Source organism: Taurulus bubalis, assembly GCF_910589615.1.
Source record: "Taurulus bubalis genome assembly, chromosome: 1".
In the NCBI taxonomy this organism is placed as follows: Eukaryota; Metazoa; Chordata; class Actinopteri; order Perciformes; family Cottidae; genus Taurulus; species Taurulus bubalis.
In genome coordinates this window covers 3,548,086-3,569,451 of record NC_136589.1, presented here as the reverse complement: position 1 = coordinate 3,569,451, position 21,366 = coordinate 3,548,086, and the positions used below count along the sequence as shown (strand labels likewise).

The 21,366-nt window shown below is 43.3% G+C and overlaps 1 protein-coding gene across 1 annotated transcript; it reads right to left on the bottom strand.

Annotated features, from left to right (window-relative positions):
- Window positions 1-13,173: 13,173 nt before the first annotated feature.
- Window positions 13,174-14,730, bottom strand: LOC306744890 (serine/threonine-protein kinase pim-1-like; the record flags this gene model as incomplete). Its single annotated transcript, XM_079227592.1, has 6 exons — window positions 13,174-13,265; window positions 13,367-13,528; window positions 13,626-13,806; window positions 13,898-14,155; window positions 14,252-14,454; window positions 14,613-14,730. 6 exons carry the CDS (start codon window positions 14,728-14,730, stop codon window positions 13,174-13,176), a joined length of 1,014 nt encoding a protein of 337 aa, XP_079083718.1.
- Window positions 14,731-21,366: the final 6,636 nt, after the last annotated feature.

Sequence of the window (21,366 nt, the reverse complement as noted above, 5' to 3'; positions counted from 1 at the left end):
TCTGCTGCAGATGTCCGCTCTAAATGCCGTGTTTTGGAGCATGTCGACCAGGACCGTTCCGATCTGGTAAACTGGTGGGTGACGTGGGTAGTAGTCCCACAACAGCGTCTGGATGACGGCCGCTACCAGTGCTACTTCAGGCGAGCCAACCACACATTACTACTAAAGAAGCTTTCCTTTGTTTAAGAGTTTTCTTGTAAATGAAATAAAGAACATGGAATAAGTAACATTGAATAAATGTATTTGAACACAATCATATTCACACATAATAATAAAAACAATAGTCACATATTAATATGTATACAATAATAATATATATATAATAATCTCTCTTGATTTATGCTGAGTTAACGTCTTTGACCAGCGCCCGTGGACTTTGTCCTGTGCGCCGTGCAACAGCTGTGCAGCAGCGCCTACGAGTGACAGGAAGTCCAGACGTTTGATTTAAAACGCGGACGGCGCGTTTCGCATTTCTTTCTCCGATGCCTCCCATAATTGATTACATAAAAAAATGTTCGATACTTGACTTCCGTGTATCGATACAATATCGCCACGCAAACTATCGCGATACTATGCTGTATCGATTTTTCCCCCCACCGCTACCAGGTAGTCCCACGTCCTCGCTGATCTTTTTCCAAGTTGGCTGACGCAACTATGACTCACGCGATTTTGCCGCCGGAGTTGGGAAATTTCAACTGTCGCGACTTCGCCCCGCATCCTTCGCTCGGTTCGCCCCCGTCACCAAAACCAAAAAGTCTTGTTTGTATCTCCTAGGTCGCTATCAAGCATATCCCCAGAAACCAACAGATCCTCTATCGCGAGGGCGATAGTGGGAAGCAGATCCTCATGGCGGCTGGATCAGAGCGGCATTCAGCACACATTGACCTGCTGGACTGGTACGATCTGGACCAGGAGCTGATCCTGGTGCTGGAGAGACCGATGCCCGCTGTAGACCTCCTCCAGTACATTAATGACAAATGAGGATGTTTGGAAGAAAAGGAAGCGACGGTAAGCTGCTGCAGTCAACTCAGTCACAGCTAGGGATGGGTATCGTTTGGGTTTTTTCCGATACCGGTGCTAAACCGATACTTTTAAAACAATACCGGTGCTGTTTAAATATATGTGCTGTTTAAGTATACTATATATATAAATAAACAAGTACATACAAAACATGCTTCAAACTACAGCTTCAAACCTTTTAACTTCAAACTATAAAAATATATATTTAAAAAAAGAACAGACACAAGCATCAGGTGGCCTGGTGGGACTGTGTGCAACAGAACTCAGACACTGTTGGATCCTAAAACTGCTGCTTTACTGGACTACACGTCGTCATTAATATCAACTGGAGAGATTTGTTCCATCAAGCCAAGGACGGGCGTTCAAAAGCTCGTGCTCGTGTCTCCAGCGATCTCTGTGTGCGCGCACTGTGTGTGTGTGTGTGTGAGCGCTGGAAGCCCCGCCCCCTCGAGCCCCGCTCTGCATGCAGGCAGACAGAGAGCAGAGCAGCAAGTGTGCTCTGATCCGCGCTATTTTAATAATCGTTTTTAGCGTGCGGGCACCGCGCTACCTTTTTAGTATCTATATACCGTGCAACTTTACAGAGTAGTGTAAAAAATGTTTTTAAAATCGGCTCAGACACCGGAAGGAAGCTCCGAAATCTGCGTTGCTTTTCGGTCCGGTAGGTACTGGACGTGTTGGAACCGGTGCCATATTGGCACCGGTTCTCGGTACCCAACCCTAGTCACAGCCATAAAAACATGTCCAAGCATTCTCCTCTCTGATCCCTCATCTCTCTCTTTTTGTTTTTAGATTATAATCAGGCATGAAAACGGGTCAGGGGTGAAAAAGGTGAGAAGGATATTACCCCCTTAGGAGGGTCCGGGGGCATGCTCCCCCGTAAGAAAAATTTATTTTCAGTGACGGGTGCGAGTCAGTGCCGAACAGCGTCACTCATCGAGAAGCTGCAGGCATGAAAATCCCTCACCTTTTGGCGAAATTCGCCGTTTTGAAACCAAAATAGGTGACCTATATGGATCGTGTAGATCCGAAGAGTTTTTGTTTTTGGGAGAGGGGGGGGGGGGGTCAACTGTCCGCCGTTTCTGAGATTGGAGTGGGACACGGAAAAAAACTGAGGTCGTGATCATCTTGGCAATAGAAGATCTTTGACATGTCGAGTCTTGGCCAATCAGCGTTAAGATGTCTACAGCGGCTTCATTTCCCTCCCACCAGTTTAATAATAGCAAGCTAGTCAGCTTGCTAACACGTTAGCTAACGTTGTTGGAGAGACAGCAAGTGAGATTACTGGCAGCGGAGAGTCCGTGGCAGCGTGTGACGTCAGACAGGAGAGCGACGAGTCAGCGGCGCTGCAGTTCTACCTACCGACACCTGACTACATATAAGTTCTACCTACCGACACCTCACTACATATAAGTTCTACCTACCGACACCTCACTACATATAAGTTCTACCTACCGACACCTCACTACATATAAGTTCTACCTACCGACACCTCACTACATATAAGTTCTACCTACCGACACCTCACTACATGTAAGTTCTACCTACCGACACCTGACTACATATAAGTTCTACCTACCGACACCTGACTACATGTAAGTTCTACCTACCAACACCTCACTACATATAAGTTCTACCTACCGACACCTGACTACATATAAGGAGAGGACAATGGAGATTTTATCCAACTTTTATTTTAATAAAAAAACGAAATGAGTTTCCTCCGTATGGTGGCCAGGCTCCTGTTTATATTTAAGGGTTTAAGATCTACGTGTAGGAAAAAGTGTATCCTCTAGTTAATTATAATCTATAGAGTTATGCGGTTATAATCACTGTCACACAGAGAGAGGTGTGCATGAAATTCGCCGTTTTGAAACCAAAATAGGTGACCTACGTGAATCGTGTAGATTCGATGAGAATTTTTTTGTCGGGGGGTATTTATATTCAGTGAACTGCGAACAGGTGCGCGCGCCAGAAGGGAGCGCGAGTGCGTGGAAATATCAACGCGAAGGACCTTGCATCACCAGTGCAGACCACCATCAGAAGCTGAAAGCACGCCTGACCTCGGCGTTTACCTGACTGAATTTGGTGAGTGACGTTTCAATAATTTTAATATTTTCTGGTATATCTAAGTTAAGTTACCCAGGAGCTCTGTTGACATAGACTTAGCTAACGTTAGCTACAGCTTAATGAATTGAGTCATTGAACACAGCAGGAGAGAACGCAACGTACGCCAGCTAGCTAAAGCTCCGCTGGAAAGTTATTAGCTAGCGCTACCGTTTTAGAGGAGGTAGATTTTGAGGTGAGGGAACTGACAAGGCAGAAGGTAAAGTGGTCCACCGTTCTATCAATAAGCAGACCTGCCAACCTGGTAAAAATGTGTCTAAAATTAATTTTAGACTAGTTGACCAGCACACATTATATGCAATACAATATAATGCATGACGAGTATTTAATGAATTGTCCCCTATTAGTCGTCGTCAATTCCCATCCCCCCCCCCCCCTTTCGTCAGTACGCAAAAAATATCAAGGTTGGCAGGTCTGAATAAGGCTAAACTAGAAGTTAACACTAATACAAACATTATTTTTGCAGAATGGGTGTGTTAGGGGAGAAGGATGCAGCCATTGTTAAACAGCTGGATGCTGGATTAAAATGCAGCTGGAACTGGTCCTGGCTAAAACTGGAAGGCAAGGTCTCAATAAAAGGGCAAGAGGTGTCCTTTCATCTTGGAGATGTATTCTCAAAAATCAACAGGCAGGGATTCACCAGATGCATTCTCTGCATCAAAGATATCAATTATGCCAACAAAGGCAGCCATGCTCTGCAGGCTCACTGCCAGACGGAAGTTCATAAGAAGAAGGTGCAGATGATAGCTTCCACTCATAGTCTTGCCAGCACCTTCCTTCCAGCATCAGCAAGCCAGAGTCCAGCAAGCCAGAGTCCAGCAAGCCATGGGCCAGAAACAATCAGGCAGCAGTGCCAGCGAAAGATCCATGTGCCAGTTATAAAACGCATAGCAAATGCAGAGGTAGGTGTTGTAGGCTTGTTAGTCAGCACAGGCAGCATAGACAGAGTACACTAGCACCTTGAGATTGTTTATTCAATGTAAAGTGCACTACAAATATGTAAAAATTTATTATTATTATTATTATTATTCACAATCAGCTCCGGTCACTGGCAGCATCACCTAAACATGGAATACAATAGCTTTACATTAATTACATAATTTGTATTCTAGGCAATGGTCCTTGGAACCTTGGCGGAGCATTCCATATTATTTTCTAAGGCTCCTGTAATTGTTGAGCTTGCCCAGATCCTTTCCTTGGATAAACCAGCTTTGCAGGGCTTGAAGCTGTCACGGACGGCAGCTTCATGCAAGATGATCCATGGTCTAGGTATTTCCATTTTCTTTCTTACCTACTATTTCAGTGTTTTAATTTATTTCCATTTTAGTGAACTGGACACATCAATTTTTTTCCTTAAACTACCATATTGCTATATATACTGCTCTGTTGTCAGAATTTCCTGTTGTATGATTTATATTGTACCAATTACATTATGCATGTGATGTAACAAATATGTCCGACTTTGTGTAGGGCGGACCTACTCTGAGAGGACCTTTTCCAACCTGAAGAGATTTCCCTTTTCGTTAAATTTAGACGAGAGTACCTCCAACAACATAAAGGTTGGTCTCATATTACATATTGCCATCAAAGTCCTTCTGTTTTTGCTTCTGTGTATGCCCTGTAAAATGTTGCATGGCTAATAAACCTTTTTATGTTGAAGGGCCTCACCATGCTTGTTTGCTACTATCATGCAGACTTGAGGAAGGTGATAGTGGAGCATTTGGGGTCTTTGGAGATTGTGAAGGTGAATGCTGCTTCTTTAGAGAAGATGCTCTGCGAGTTCTTTGAGAGAAACAACATCCCGTGGAATAACCTTGTGAGTATGCTGATGGACTCGTGTGCTGTGATGAGGGGCAGCAAGACTGGCCTCGAGACCAGGATGCACCAATACTGTCCCAACCTGCTCGATGTTGATGGGGACTCCTGTCATCATATACACAATGCGGCAAAGAAGTTCTCAGAGCCCTTTGACAGCTACTTGGAGAAGCTGTTCAGTGATCTCCAGGTTGACCATCAGTGGAGTCCAGACCAGGTAAACAAAATGCCAAGCACATTTGACACTATAGCACTTTTGTCAATACCCAAGTGTACATATACTGTATATACACACACACACTACCGTTCAAAAGTTTGGGGTTGCCCAGACAAATGTTCAGTTTCTTTGCAATTTCTCGCATGGAATAGTCTTCATTTCTAAGAACAAGAACAGACTGGCGAGTTTCACATGAAAGTTCTCTTTTTCTGGCCATTTTGAGAGTATAATGGAACCCACACATGTGACGTTATGCATAGGAAAGCCAGTTGTAAAGCTTCTCTCACCAGCATTACTGTTTTAAGCTGTGCTAACATAATTGCACAAGGGTTTTCTAATCATCCATTAGACTTCTATGTGATGAGCAAACACAATGTACCATTAGAACACTGAGTGATAGTTGCCGGAAATATATATGCTATACTATACTGAATATTGTTTTGCTACTACTACATTTCACTTCATAATATTACACTTATATGCCATAATATGTATAATGTACCAGCCTTTTTATTTTATTTGACCATATTATGTCATACTGTTATACCACTTTACTTTGAGGAGACGTCACTGTTAGTCTAGAACACTGAATAATGTTTCCACCAGTAAACCTGAACATGCACACCTCTCTCTGTGTGACAGTGATTATAACCGCATAACTATATAGATTATAATTAACTAGAGGATACACTTTTTCCTACACCTAGATCTTAAACCCTTAAATATAAACAGGAGCCCGGCCACCCTACGGAGGAAACTCATTTCGTTTTTTTTATTAAAATAAAAGTTGGATAAAATCTCCACTTGTCCTCTCCTTATATGTAGTGAGGTGTCGGTAGGTCGAACCTCCAACAACGTTAGCTAACGTGTTAGCAAGCTGACTAGTTTGCCATTAAAAAACTGGTGGGAGGAAAATGAAGCCGCTGATTGGCCAAGACTCGACACGTCAAAGATCTTCTATTGCTAAGATGATCACGACCTCAGTTTTTTTCTGTGTCCCACTCTAATCTCAGAAACGGCGGACAGTTGACGCCCCCCTCTCTTCCAAAAACAAAAACTCTTCGGATCTACACCATTCACGTAGGTTACCTATTTTGGTTTAAAAACGGCGAATTTCGCCGAAAGGTGAGAGATTTTCATGTCTGTATAATGAGACAGCTGCTGGACGCAGCCATCGACCTCCAGCAGAAACATATTTTCCACCGGCACATTAAGGTGGAAAATGTCCTTATTCAGACCGGCAAGGACGGCATTAGAGTTCAAGTCATTGACTTTGGTGTGAGCTGCTTCTTCGAGGAAGGAGAAGCTTACGACACCTTCTACGGTAAGATGTCCAGTTTTACGCCTGCTCTTCACTAACTTTACCCGTCAAACAAACCTCATCCTCACTGTCTTTTTATTATGTTTGTATATTTTAGGTACTCATGTGGCATAGTTGGCGGGAATACAAAGCCGGACCGACCAACCACAGGTTTACCAGATCAGAGCGGTCCTGGTCGACATGCTCCAAAACCCGACATTTAGACCGGACATGTTCTATCTGCAGCAAATGGTGGTTTTCCGAAAGTAAGAAAATCTTTGTCGGCACACAAAAATAAATTCATTTGAGTTCACGTTGTGATGGATCACCGGAGCTGTCGTCCTCACCCTTTCTTCTCCTTCTTTCTCTCCAGGAGATGCTGCTGCTTTGAAAATAATTAAAGCATTATCGTACTGTTTTTCTAATTACATTTTTACTTTAATAAGGTTTTTAATCCACATCCAGGTGGAAAATCTCCTGATTGAGACCTGCAAGGACGGCATTATGCTGCGTTCACACTAAACGCGGTGCGAATTTGACGCGCGAGTAGATTACATGCAAAGTCGATGCACAATCACGACAGGTTGTGGAAAAGCACATTTTTTTTGGGTGACGCTGAGTAGATAGCGGAAACGGTAACTGTTTTCACGGAGATAAGCCACGCCCCCTTTCAGGCGGGAGTAACATTTGCAACGTGTTTCGTGTGAACACAGCATTATTGCCAAGCGAGTAAACTGACGCGGTAAACGCGGCGTGAATATTCGCAATGCTTTTGGTTTGAACGCCGCATTATACCCTTATTGTGCAATAATTATGCAATAATTAAAGTGTTGGGATATATTAACTTGCGCGAATTCGCGCCGCGTCCTTTGCTCTGTTCGCGCCGCCTCAAAAGTGACTATTGCGCCGAAAATGCAACCTGTCGCGTCTGTGCATTGACTTTGCATGTAATCTGGTTCCGCAAATAATTCGCGCCGCGTTTGGTGTGAACACAGCATTAGGTTCACAAAAGCAGTGAAATATATGAATAAAATGGTAGATACATGTAAATAAATGTCTAAAACAAAATTTGTATCATTATCTTCTTTTTTTTACGTAGACGCTGTCAAAACGCATTCGGTCGGCCGTGGCGGAAGAGTTAAGAGTAGACTTTACTCTTTGATAGTGTGAGATATATGTTCAGATCCTGGGAGGTGGTGGGAAATGAGGTCCGGGATCCAAAAGAGTTATAGTAAAAGTATATTTTATAAAAAATGATAGACAGCTTATGCTCCCGCACGGGCCCTTTAAATCCACGGCGCACCTCAGAACACAGGTCCGAGTGGTTCGCTGGGTGGATGGAAAAGAGGCCGAGCGTTCGCGTACCGGTTAGTTTTCAACTCATTCGCTGGACTTAGAGTCCTTCCTATTGGTTTAATGTTTTATTACCTTTATAAACATATTATTGGCCCTGCCGTTTCAGGGGCAGAAATAGACTTCTTCTTCCGTCTTCTTCTTCTTCCCCAAAAAGGGTAGTGTCCATTGTCTCAAAAGTCAATATTTGGCTCCGCCCCCTCAGGCGAACAAGAGAACTACAACTCCTTAAAGCGGTAGTCAATATGTCATGCAGCATGCAGTATATGTCTAACATTCATTCACACATCAATCATTCTACAGTAATCAAGTGACCTTCATATGCATACAATTACAAATCCCTCATAATAATATCCCTTATTAATTATCATATTTCATGCATTGTAATGTACACACAAACAACTCATTTTATATAGATGTGCAAGTCCACATGTGACAAACTAAGCTTAAAAAACACTACAATTGCGCAAATAGTGACTTTAATTGAACCAGATTCAAGGATATCAATTTCTGCATCTCACTACTGAATTGTATTTCTTAAACTGCACTCCAACTTTCATTAAATTTTTTTCTTTTTGACTGTTTTTTTTATATTTTAAAATGAATGTTCTTAATTGTTTTTAAATCTGGTTTTCTTCTGCATCATGTTTTGATGGTTTTATGTGAAGCACTTTGAATCGCCTTGTTGTTGAAATTTGCTATATAAATAAACTTGCCTTGCCTTGTGAAAGGGTTTTCTCTGTTTTTGGGGGAGTTTTTGCTGATCCGATGTGCGGTCCTGAGACAGGGATGTTGTATGTGTACAGATTGTAAAGCCCTCGAGGCAAATTTGTAATTTCGGGCTATACAAAATAAACTGAATTAAATCGAATCTGTACAATGAAACTGATCGTATGTCTCTTTGACTCACATTCTGGAGCTGAAGGTCACAACACCAGAAAACTGGCACAGCAAAATGTGTAGTTCTGGTACATTGGCTAGCTGGCACACCGATGTAGCTAAAGAGCTAACATGCTAGCCAGCCGTGAAGATGCTAGCGCTGATCAGCCACAATAGCTCTGAATGAACAAATGCACATGATTAAAGCTCTTGGAGCGTCTTTGTACCGGGCAGTAAAGCTCGGCTCATTAGCTCAGCCAGAAATGGAAAATAAGTTCACACAGTGAATACAAAAGATGTTTCTGTATCATCACCTCCGGTCCAATAATTGCCTGAGAACATTTCATTTTTGTGGAGCAGTTTATACTCCGACAGAGGAGGTGAGATAAAAGTGGACGTCAACGTGCTAATCTGTGATTTCCATATCCATTTTATTCGGGGCTCTTTTTCTTTTTCAGACTATTTTTCTTTTTTAGATTTATGTTTCCTTTTTTTTTTAATGTAGCAGTAGCTAGCTGCGTTTGTTTAATTTGCAATACACTTTATTTTATATACAAACACTAATTCATTCAAGATATTTTCTGCACATAATTTATTTGAATTTATGTTTTACTGTATCGGAGAGAAAAGGCCTGGAAGTGGAGTAAAAACCTTATTAAAGTAAAAATGCAATTAGAAACACAGTATGATGATTCTCTGTGGTGAAAAGAAAAGATAAATTAATTTTGTTCCAATTTTATTTTAATTTTTAAAGCAGCAGCATCTCCTGACCCAGCCCAAGCTCTCTAAGAAAATGAGAAAAAACTCCCCAAAATGGGAAGAAATCTCGGGAGAGACAATTCAAAGAGAGATCCCCTCTCCTCGGACGGCTGGGCTGCGACCACACAAGGTCCCACCTGCCACCAGATGACATATATCACATATATCACACATGTTCCATATATCACATACATCACATATATCACATATATCACATACATCATACACGTGTGTGATACTATCTCATCCACAGGTGATTCCTCAGCTGCTCCAGGGTGAGGCGCTGATCCGGGTCCTGATGCAAACACGCATTTAGGAAATCTCTGCAATCTGGAGGGAAAGAAGGAGAAGAAAGGGTTAGGGCGACTGATCCATCACAACGTGAACTCAAATGAACAGATTGCCGACATGTTTGCGTTTGTTTTTCTTACTTTCGGAAAGCCACCATTTTGTCCTCTTGAACAGGTAGAACATGTCTGCTCTGAAAGATGGATTTTGGAGCATGTCGACCAGGACCGCTCCCACCTGGTATACTGTGCTGGGTCCGGCTTCGTACTCCTCCCGACTGTACCACTCTGGTGGGATGTGAGTTCCTAAAATATACAAACATAATAAAAAGACAGTGAGGAGGAGGAGCTTTGTTTGAAGGGTAAAGTTAGTGAAGAGCAGGCGTAGAACTGGACATCTTACCGTAGAAGGTGTCATAAGCTTCTCCTTCCTTGGTGAAGCAGCTCACACCAAAGTCAATGACGCGAACTCTAATGCCGTCCTTGCCGGTCTGAATAAGGAGATTTTCCAATTTAATGTCCCGGTGAAAAATGTTTTTCTGCTGGAGGTCGATGGCTGCGTCCAGCAGCTGTCTCATTATAATCTAAAAACAAAAAGAGAGAGATGAGGGATCAGAGAGGAGAATGCTTGGACATGTTTTCATGGCTGTGACTGAGTTGACTGCAGCAGCTTACCTTCGCTTCCTTTTCTTTTAAGCGGCCTCCTTTGTCATTAATGTATTCGAGGAGGTCTACGGCGGGCATCGGTCTCTCCAGCACCAGGATCAGCTCCTGGTCCAGATCGTACCAGTCCAGCAGGTCAATGTGTGCTGAATGCCGCTCTGATTCGGCCGCCAGTTTCATCATGACGGCGACCTCCATGGGGATCTGCTTCCCGGTATCGTCCTCGTGATAGAGGATCTGTTGGTCTTTGGGGATATGCTTGATAACGACCTCGGAGATACAAACAAGACTTTTTGGTTACACTTCCTCACTATGCTGTGTGTGTCTGTGTGTGTGTGTGTGATAGAACATGGGAGAAACACTTACATCCAGATCATTCGCTTTGCGGTAGCCAGCAAACACAAACCCGGATCCTCCTTCGCCAAGTCCCTCCTGCTGCTGGTACTTTGCTTCAAACATGGCAGACGGGCCCAACGTCCTCTTCTTCCTTCTAACTCGTCCATCATCGGCGACGGCCTTCTTCTTCGCGCTTCTCTTGATCACAGCCACCTCAGGTCCGTTTCTGCTTTCTACAGATGAGAAAAAACAACATGAGTCACAACAAAACAAAAAAGTCCCTTAAACTAAAAGACAAGACGTCATTCAATGTCTCTTAGCTCGTCATTTAAAGCAGAATAATAGTTTAAGGTAGTGATTTTTCAATTTAAATACAGGAATAAAGCTTACCAGTGTTCACTGAAGTGGACGGAAACTCATTGTAACAGGGGATGGTGTCCAGTCGCCTACGTTTCTCCTTTGGGTTTTTATCCTTTTCTGTTGCTTTTCTCTTTACTGCTTCAGAGACCACGTCCAACTCATTGTCACAGGGGATGGAGTCCAGTCTCCTACAGTTCTCCTGTGGGTCCTCCTCTACAGATTTTACGCGCTTTCCAAATATGATGCCCATGATAACTGAAGACTGCTGAAGACCTTTCTAACAACTTGTGTTTCTGTTCCTCTAAGGCTGGAGTCTATATGTGTGAACTGGACTCTGAGAGTTCTAAAGCTGTGGCTTAGATGAGGTGTTCCATTATGAGGTCACAGGCTGTGACATCACAGCGTTTCGGAATATGCAAATGAGCGTTTATAGTAAATTGTGTATGTGTGTGTACAGTTAATTAGTGAAGATGGAGGTTATCCACTGAATACATTCATAGTATACATTGCATAAAGTAATATGTGTACAAGCATACAATACTTATTTGTTGTCATCTTTAGTCTCTTTTTCATCTGTTTTCCATCTGTTTGTGGTCACTTACTGTCTCTTTTTAGTCATTGTGTGTCTCTATGTGGTTGTCTTGACCCGTTCCATAGTTGTTGTGAGTTTCTTTGTGTCTCTTTGCGGCTGTTTTGCATCAATGTGTAGATGTTTTGTGTCTGTGTGTAGTCATCTTGACTGTCTTTGTAGCCGCTTTGTGTCTCTTCATCGTCATGTTGTGTCTCTTTGTGGTTGATTTGCCCCTTTTCATAGTTGTGAGTCTCTTTGTTGCCTTTTTGTGTCTCTTTGCAATCATTTTGTGTCGTTGTTGTCATTTTGAGTTGCTGCGTGTCTCCTTGACTCACATTCTGGAGCTGAAGGTCACAACACTGGCTAATGGCCCCTCACACCAGAACACTGACACGGCAAAATGTGTAGTTCTGGTACGTTGGCTAGCTGGCACACCGCTGTAGCTAAAGAGCTAACATGCTAGCTAGCCGTGAAGATGCTAGCGCTGGTCAGCCACAGTAGCTCCAAATGAACAAATGCACATGATTAAAGCTCTTGGAGCGTCTTTGTACCGGGCAGTAAAGCTCGGCTCATTAGCTCAGCCAGAAATGGAAAATAAATTCACACAGTGAATACAAAAGATGTCCAATAAGCGTCTGAGAACATTTCATTTTTGTGGAGCAGTTTATACTCCAACAAAGGAGGTGAGATAAAAGTGGACGTCAACGTGCTAATCTGTGATTTTCATATCCATTTTATTCAGGTTTTTTAATCAGGGACTCTTTTTCTTTTTTAGATTTATGTTTCCTTTTTTTTATGTAGCATTAGCTAGCTGCGTTTGTTTAATTTGCAATACACTTTATTTTATATACAAACACTAATTCACTCAAGATATTTTCTGCACACATAATTTATTTGAATTTATGTTTTACTGTATCGGAGAGAAAAGGCCTGGAAGTGGAGTAAAAACCTTATTAAAGTACAAATGCAATTAGAAACACAGTATGATGATTCTCTGTGGTGGAAAGAAAAGATAAATTAATTTTGTTCCAATTTTATTTTAATTTTTAAAGCAGCAGCATCTCCTGACCCAGCCCAAGCTCTCTAAGAAAACGAGAAAAAACTCCCCAAAATGGGAAGAAATCTCGGGAGAGACAATTCAAAGAGAGATCCCCTCTCCTCGGACGGCTGGGCTGCGACCACACAAGGTCCCACCTGCCACCAGATGACATATATCACATATATCACACATGTTCCATATATCACATACATCACATATATCACATATATCACATACATCACATATATCACATATGTTCCATATATCACATACATCACATATATCACATATGTTCCATAAACATATATCACACATGTTCAAAATCAAACACCGACGGTTCAACCCTCGGGAGCAATTTAGGTTCAGTGTCTTGCTCAAGGACACTTGGACATTTAAATGTGTGTAGTTATGTTTAAATGTAACTGTAGACGTGTGTGGTGTGTGATACTATCTCATCCACAGGTGATTCCTCAGCTGCTCCAGGGTGAGGCGCTGATCCGGGTCCTTATGCAAACACGCATTTAGGAAATCTTTGCAATCTGGAGAGAAAGAAGGAGAAGAAAGGGTTAGGACGACTGATCCATCACAACGTGAACTCAAATGAACAGATTGCCGACATGTTTGCGTTTGTTTTTCTTACTTTCGGAAAGCCACCATTTTGTCCTCTTGAACAGGTAGAACATGTCTGCTCTGAAAGATGGATTTTGGAGCATGTCGACCAGGACCGCTCCCACCTGGTATACTGTGCTGGGTCCGGCTTCGTACTCCTCCCGACTGTACCACTCTGGGGGGATGTGAGTTCCTAAAATATACAAACACAGTAAAAAGACAGTGAGGAGGAGGAGCTTTGTTTGAAGGGTAAAGTTAGTGAAGAGCAGGCGTAGAACTGGACATCTTACCGTAGAAGGTGTCATAAGCTTCTCCTTCCTTGGTGAAGCAGCTCACACCAAAGTCAATGACGCGAACTCTAATGCCGTCCTTGCCGGTCTGAATAAGGAGATTTTCCACCTTAATGTGCCGGTGGAAAATGTGTTTCTGCTGGAGGTCGATGGCTGCGTCCAGCAGCTGTCTCATTATAATCTAAAAACAAAAAGAGAGAGATGAGGGATCAGAGAGGAGAATGCTTGGACATGTTTTCATGGCTGTGACTGAGTTGACTGCAGCAGCTTACCTTCGCTTCCTTTTCTTTTAAGCGGCCTCCTTTGTCAATAATGTACTCGAGGAGGTCTACGGCGGGCATCGGTCTCTCCAGCACCAGGATCAGCTCCTGGTCCAGATCGTACCAGTCCAGCAGGTCAATGTGTGCTGAATGCCGCTCTGATTCGGCCGCCAGTTTCATCATGACGGCGACCTCCATGGGGATCTGCTTCCCGGTATCGTCCTCGTGATAGAGGATCTGTTGGTCTTTGGGGATATGCTTGATAACGACCTCGGAGATACAAACAAGACTTTTTGGTTACACTTCCTCACTATGCTGTGTGTGTCTGTGTGTGTGTGTGTGATAGAACATGGGAGAAACACTTACATCCAGATCATCCGCTTTGCGGTAGCCAGCAAACACAAATCCGAATCCTCCTTCGCCAAGTCCCTCCTGCTGCTGGTACTTTGCTTCAAACATGGCAGACGGGCCCAACGTCCTCTTCTTCCTCCTAACTGGTCCATCATCGGCGACGGCCTTCTTCTTCGCGCTTCTCTGGCTCTGAGCCGCCTCAGGTCCGTTTCTGCTTTCTACAGATGAGAAAAAACAACATGAGTCACAACAAAACAAAAAAGTCCCTCAAACTAGAAGACAAGACGTCATTTAATGTCTCTTAGCTCGTCATTTAAAGCAGAATAATAGTTTAAGGTAGTGATTTTTCAATAATAAATTCAGGAATAAAGCTTACCATTGTTCACTGAAGTGGACGGAAACTCATTGTAACAGGGGGTGCTGTCCAGTCTCCTACAGTTCTCCTGTGGGTCCTCCTCTACAGATTTTATGTGATTTCCAAATATGATGCCCATGATAACTGAAGACTGCTGAAGACCTTTCTAACAACTTGTGTTTCTGTTCCTCTAAGGCTGGAGTCTATATGTGTGAACTGGACTCTGAGAGTTCTAAAGCTGTGGCTTAGATGAGGTGTTCCATTATGAGGTCACAGGCTGTGACATCAGTGTTCCGGAATATGCAAATGAGCGTTTATAGTAAATTGTGTTTGTGTGTGTACAGTTAATTAGTAAAGATGGAGGTTATCCACTGAATACATTCATAGTATACATTGCATAAAGTAATATGTGTACAAGCATACAATACTTATTTGTTGTCATCTTTAGTCTCTTTTTCATCTGTTTTCCATCTGTTTGTGGTCACTTACTGTCTCTTTTTAGTCATTGTGTGTCTCTATGTGGTTGTCTTGACCCGTTCCATAGTTGTTGTGAGTTTCTTTGTGTCTCTTTGCGGCTGTTTTGCATCAATGTGTAGATGTTTTGTGTCTGTGTGTAGTCATCTTGACTGTCTTTGTAGCCGCTTTGTGTCTCTTCATCGTCATGTTGTGTCTCTTTGTGGTTGATTTGCCCCTTTTCATAGTTGTGAGTCTCTTTGTTGCCTTTTTGTGTCTCTTTGCAATCATTTTGTGTCGTTGTTGTCATTTTGAGTTGCTGCGTGTCTCCTTGACTCACATTCTGGAGCTGAAGGTCACAACACTGGCTAATGGCCCCTCACACCAGAACACTGACACGGCAAAATGTGTAGTTCTGGTACGTTGGCTAGCTGGCACACCGCTGTAGCTAAAGAGCTAACATGCTAGCTAGCCGTGAAGATGCTAGCGCTGGTCAGCCACAGTAGCTCCAAATGAACAAATGCACATGATTAAAGCTCTTGGAGCGTCTTTGTACCGGGCAGTAAAGCTCGGCTCATTAGCTCAGCCAGAAATAGAAAATAAGTTCACACAGTGAATACAAAAGATGTTTCTGTATCATCACGTCCGGTCCAATAAGCGTCTGAGAACATTTAATTTTTGTGGAGCAGTTTATACTCCGACAGAGGAGGTGAGATAAAAGTGGACGGCGCCACACAGCTAATAAGCTACAGTAATAGCCTCCTCCATTTTGGACTCCGACATCAGTGGAGGAGAGAGGGAGCGGACAGGTGGCATTGAACACAGGATGCATTAAAACAGGAGGCAGAGGGAGGAAGAAAGAAAGGACAGATGAGGGAGGAGGAGCTCCAACGTGCTTTGCTTTCTCCGCATGAATGGAATCAGTCGGGAGGACAAATGTCTGGTGTGTGGCGTGGTGACGAGTATTCTGGGAAATTATGACCATATGGGGCTCCCAAAAGAAGGAATGTGAGAGGGATGCAATCCTCACACTAACCAACCATCTACTGGGTCTGTGGTCAGAGTGCTTCTGCGCCGGCCGCAGGAGCCAGAGCTCCCCCTGGTGGCCGCTTGGGGCACTGCAGCGCTACGTGTGTGGAATGTAATATTGGGTTCAGGGCCAGAAATAGCACTTTGTCAGAAGACATCAACACAGTGTCTGCAGTATTGTGTTGAGGCGAAACAAATCCAGAGCAATCATTTTGATTAAAGCAATTTACACAACTCTGTTGATGTCTGGTCAAACAGATCTTAAAATAATAACTTTATTATCATTAAATTATGACTTTACTGTCATAACATTACAACTTTTATCTTGTAACAGTATGACTGTACAACTTCCGCATTATACGACAACTTTAATCTCATAATATTACCATTTTTTTCTCAGAAAACACAGACATGAGGGCTATGTTTTGAATTTGCAGAGAGTTAGGAATTGTTTTCTTCTGAAAAACAAACATCAGTTTGAAATTTGGTTAAAACGGTATCTACGAATTTCGGTGAAAGTGGAAATCCCTCTTGGAAGAGAACGTGAAATGTAGGTGCAAGATGGAAAAGTGATGGTCACAAGGATTTATGTTCTTTAATTACTATTTATTTGTATGATACTTGTGAGTTGTGTTCATGGCCACATATTGTGTGGGTTTGACTGCATGCGTGTGTGGGAGGATGTGCTAATAGGGATCCTAAGAAAAAAGAAGAAAGAATGCTTGGATGCTTTTAAATTAATTAAAATGAATGCATGTATTGGGGTGAATTCACACGCACATTTAAAGAGGTTTCGAACCCGAACAAAAGACCCCAAAGAGGCGGGGTGAGTAAATCATGACGACGTTACATCCACGTTTTATCCATGTTTTGTGTTTTCCTTTCGATAATAAAGACATTTCCACCATGAACTGGTGCATTCAAATTCACCTGAATGCTGGAAGAGTTTGCTGCTCGACCTTGAAACATACAGTACACGTATACACGTATACAGTGTATAAACTGTGGTACTTTTGAACTGTAAAACTGTCAAAGCCTTCTGCACCATCCCGTATGCTCTGATCAAACCCCACAGTCCTGATGAGGCCGATAAGATCGTTAAACCCTCAATAAATAAAACCTTTTTTATTGTCTATTTCAGGGGTGGCCAACCAGTCAGAGACTAAGAGCCACATTTTTTACTGTGTTACTGCAAAGAGCCACATCATAACCCCCCCCCCCCCCCCCCCCCCCCCCCGGTGGTCTGGGGCAGTGGTTTAACTGGTCTGGCTGCAGGACCCACCATCACCCTGAATGACAAGCCGCGACCAAAGCGAGGAACATTTTCAACTTCTCAATTTGATTTAATGAGAATATGGCATCGTTTGAACCTGAGATAGTATCACAGTATGCTAAACAGAAATATTCCCTTTCACACTCAATTAAAAACCCAAAAGTGCTTCTTAAGGATACAAGGTAATACAACACACATAATAATGTTATAACTTCAGCCTTTTTGAACATAACAAAAAAAAGGTTGGGAATGAAGCAAACTATCACAAATAGTCCGATGTGTAAACTCACGCAAGTAAAGTGTGTTGTGAACGCAGCATTGAGGAGTGTGTGAATATTCAATTCAGTTTATTTTATATAGCCCAAAATCACAAATTAAAATGTGCAATCTGTACAAATAACATCCTGTCCCGGGACCTCACATCAGATCAGGAAAAACTCCCCAAATAAAGATAGTAAAAACCATTTCACAGGGAAAACAGGAAGAACCCTTCAGGAGAGCAACAGAGGAGGATCCCTCTCCCCGGATGGACAGAAGAATAGATGTCATGTGACCAGAATGACCAACGTAACAGAGTTACAACACATGACATCAATATGACTGAAATTGAATAAATTGCACTCTGCCGCATTAAAAAATCCCTTCAAAATAAAAGCACAGGATTTTTTTTTTTTTTTGCCCATGTAAAATGACCGTCCTGACGGACTGAAAACGTGTCCGCGAATGACTGAAAACGGGTCCGCGAATGACTGAAAACGGGTCCGCGAATGACTGAAAACGGGTCCGCGAATGACTGAAAACGGGTCCGCGAATGACTGAAAACGGGTCCGCGAATGACTGAAAACGGGTCCGCGAATGACTGAAAACGGGTCCGCGAATGACTGAAAACGGGTCCGCGAATGACTGAAAACGGGTCCGCAAATGACTGAAAACGGGTCCGCGAATGACTGAAAACGGGTCGCAAATGACTGAAAATGGGTCGCAAATGACTGAAAACGGGTCCGCGAATGACTGAAAACGGGTCCGCGAATGACTGAAAACGGGTCGCAAATGACTGAAAATGGGTCCGCGATTTCATGGCTTTCAAGCCGTCGCGCCTTGAGTTCGACACCAGTGGTCTGAAGTATTTGCAAAATCAATAAAAAGATAAAAAAAAAAAAACACACACAAACTTCGATATGAACGCAAGAGCCGCATGAAACCAGGCAAAGAGCCGCATGCGGCTCGGGAGCCGCGGGTTGGCCAGGCCTGGTCTATTTAGTCCTCAAGCAGTTTTCTGGAGCTTTAAAAAAACGAAAATAATAAAGGATTTATTTATTTGATCCGATAATGGTCATGAAACCTTCTAAGCAAAAGCCTGACTAAAGAGGTAGCTTTTAAGTTTTGTTTTACATCACCAAAAGTCACCAAATAACACAAACCCCGTCTCAAAGAGCATCTAACACGACGCACTTAATATAGTTTTATATTAAAAACAAACTTCAATTCACTTTTTCCACCTTTCCAAAGGTGTCATTATTTATATTTGTGTCTTTCCAAATTAGAGTGTATGCTGTTTCAATAATAATACAAAATAATCTAAATTGTAGCTAATTGCTAGCTTTTAGGTTGATCTGTAAAGAAATCAACACGTTCAGCTTCTCATGGACCCTCTGGCTGGCTGTTTTATTAGCTCGAAACACACACACACACACACACACACACACACACACACACACACACACACACACATAAAACTAAAAGCATTTTGCTTTTTGGAAGAAAAAACAACTAAATGACTATCGTGAAGCCCCCGCAGGTCCTCTCACTAAATTCTCATTATGCAACCTACAATTTACAACATGAGAGAATTTCCTCCCATTTTACTGGTCAAAACAAATCCCATATTCAGGATGATTATGCAGCAGACCTGAAGTGCTTTGCAACACACACACACACACACACACACACACACACACAAACACACACACACACACACACACACACACACACACACACACACACACACACACACACACACACACACACACACACAAAAACATATCCACAATTTGCAAAGTGGCAATCATCTGGGAAATGCAACAGAAATGTAAATTGCTTTCACGGAGCCCCCTGCTTGGTGTCAGCTGGTTGGAGCATGCAGCGCTTCATAAACTGGGCGAGTGACTTAAAAAGCAATGCGTCTGTCTGGGCCCCCTCACAGGCAGCAGGGGGGGTCGTGAATCAGCTGCAACTGATTTAGGACTCAGCCCGGTGCAGAGGATGAATCCTCCGGTAAATCCGTCCCCGATAAGTGCTGCGCACGCTCAAAGGGAGCTGACTCGGGGCTCCTGCATCGGCCCTTTGGCTCCCAGCAAAGTCTGGATGGAGGGGGCGTGGCCTGATCTCAGGGCGGGAGTGTCGTCCGCGACTGCGGGAGTCGGGAAGAAAGTCTGAGGGAGGATTGGTGCGTGAAAAGATCTGGATGTGTGTGAGGGGGCAACAGCCACGGGCCGAAGAGGATTTACGCGTTCACTTAAAGTCAGTCAGAGTCTCGGCGTTATGCTAATGTTGAGCTAATAAAGTTAGCCAAAGATACAACGGTCTCCTAAACTTATTCTACACGTAACACTACAGTGTTTGGTACCTGATGATGCAACAACGGCAGCTGTGACAATCCCCCACCGGGATGCTTTGTGTGTGTGTGCATGTGTGTGTGTGTGTGTGTGTGTGTGGCATTAGGTGTTGATTCCGTTCTGTTCTTTCGAGCAGTTTAGCGATCACAGGGCGGAAGGAAGCTCCGGCTGTGATGAACCGGCTTCCCGCTGCTCGCTCCGTCAATCCAAACCGTCCCTCTGAATTCTGTCCAATTTGTCATCCGCAGTGTTTTTTTATTCATATTTTTTTATTGGACACAAACACTCACACCGTCAATAAAACCTTTTTTTCTTCTTCTCGTGCCAAAATCCTGCCGTGCAGCCCTACAAGTACATCAGGATGTGTGTGTCCGTGTGTGTGTGTGTGTGTGTGTGTGTGTGTGTGCGTGCGTCGGCATACATTAGCACTATAAGTCGCAGTTTCTGTTCGTGTCGTGCTTCACACCGAGCTGCGAGATGCAATTAGCTGACTCAGCCAGACGGACTCAGTCGGGTTGAGAAGAGTGATTGTGTTTCGAGAAGAAAAACAAAACACACTGGGCTTTTCTCCAGGCGTCAGCCGGGGCTCTATATTCCCACGGGGATGCTGAGTGATCCACGTGGACGTCAGTAAACGTCACGCCGTCCTCCAGAAGAGCGATGCGGCGCCGTGTCAAATACCCTCACGCGGTCTGGGCTGTGATTGGCTCAGTGGTGAGTAATTAACGGGGAGGTGGTCTCCTCAGCAAATCCCCAAAACCCCCACAACAGGCGTCACACACACATTTTGAACTGTGGTTTTTCTGGATGTCGTTTTTTTTTTTGACACAGTGAGTCAGAGTCGCCCCCTTGTGGATCACACCTGTCAGAGCTGAAGATTTGTAATACTTGTTGCGTGATAAAGTGATATCATACAGTCATGGGGTTGGTAACGATTACACTGTTGCGCAATTACTCTGTTCATTAATCGGTTATGTATCATAGAGCCTGTGTGATTGGGGTTTTGAGCATCATCCGCCAGCTTGCTTTACTGTAGGCCAACTTCATTTAGTGATGTCGTCACAGACGGAGCATTTAAAAGGTGCAATATTAAAGCAGCATTAATATAAACAATGACGTGCTTTATGTAAAGATGTGGTGCAGTCATGTTCCTACTGTAGTTTAGAACCCACAACCTCCCGTTCCCCCTCAGGTAAACGCTGTCAGCTGCCTTTGTTAGCAGCGTTGGGCGTCGCCATGTTGAGAGCCGTGTGGAGGCAATCCCTCAATCACATGCTCTGCTCTGAAGTCCCCTTTTCGAACATGTTTGGCTATATTTCAAAGTGTATTCATAGACTGTATGTCCATAAAGCACAATACTGATTTGACTTAAACACGTGTAAAAAACATTTGACAGCATGTGGTC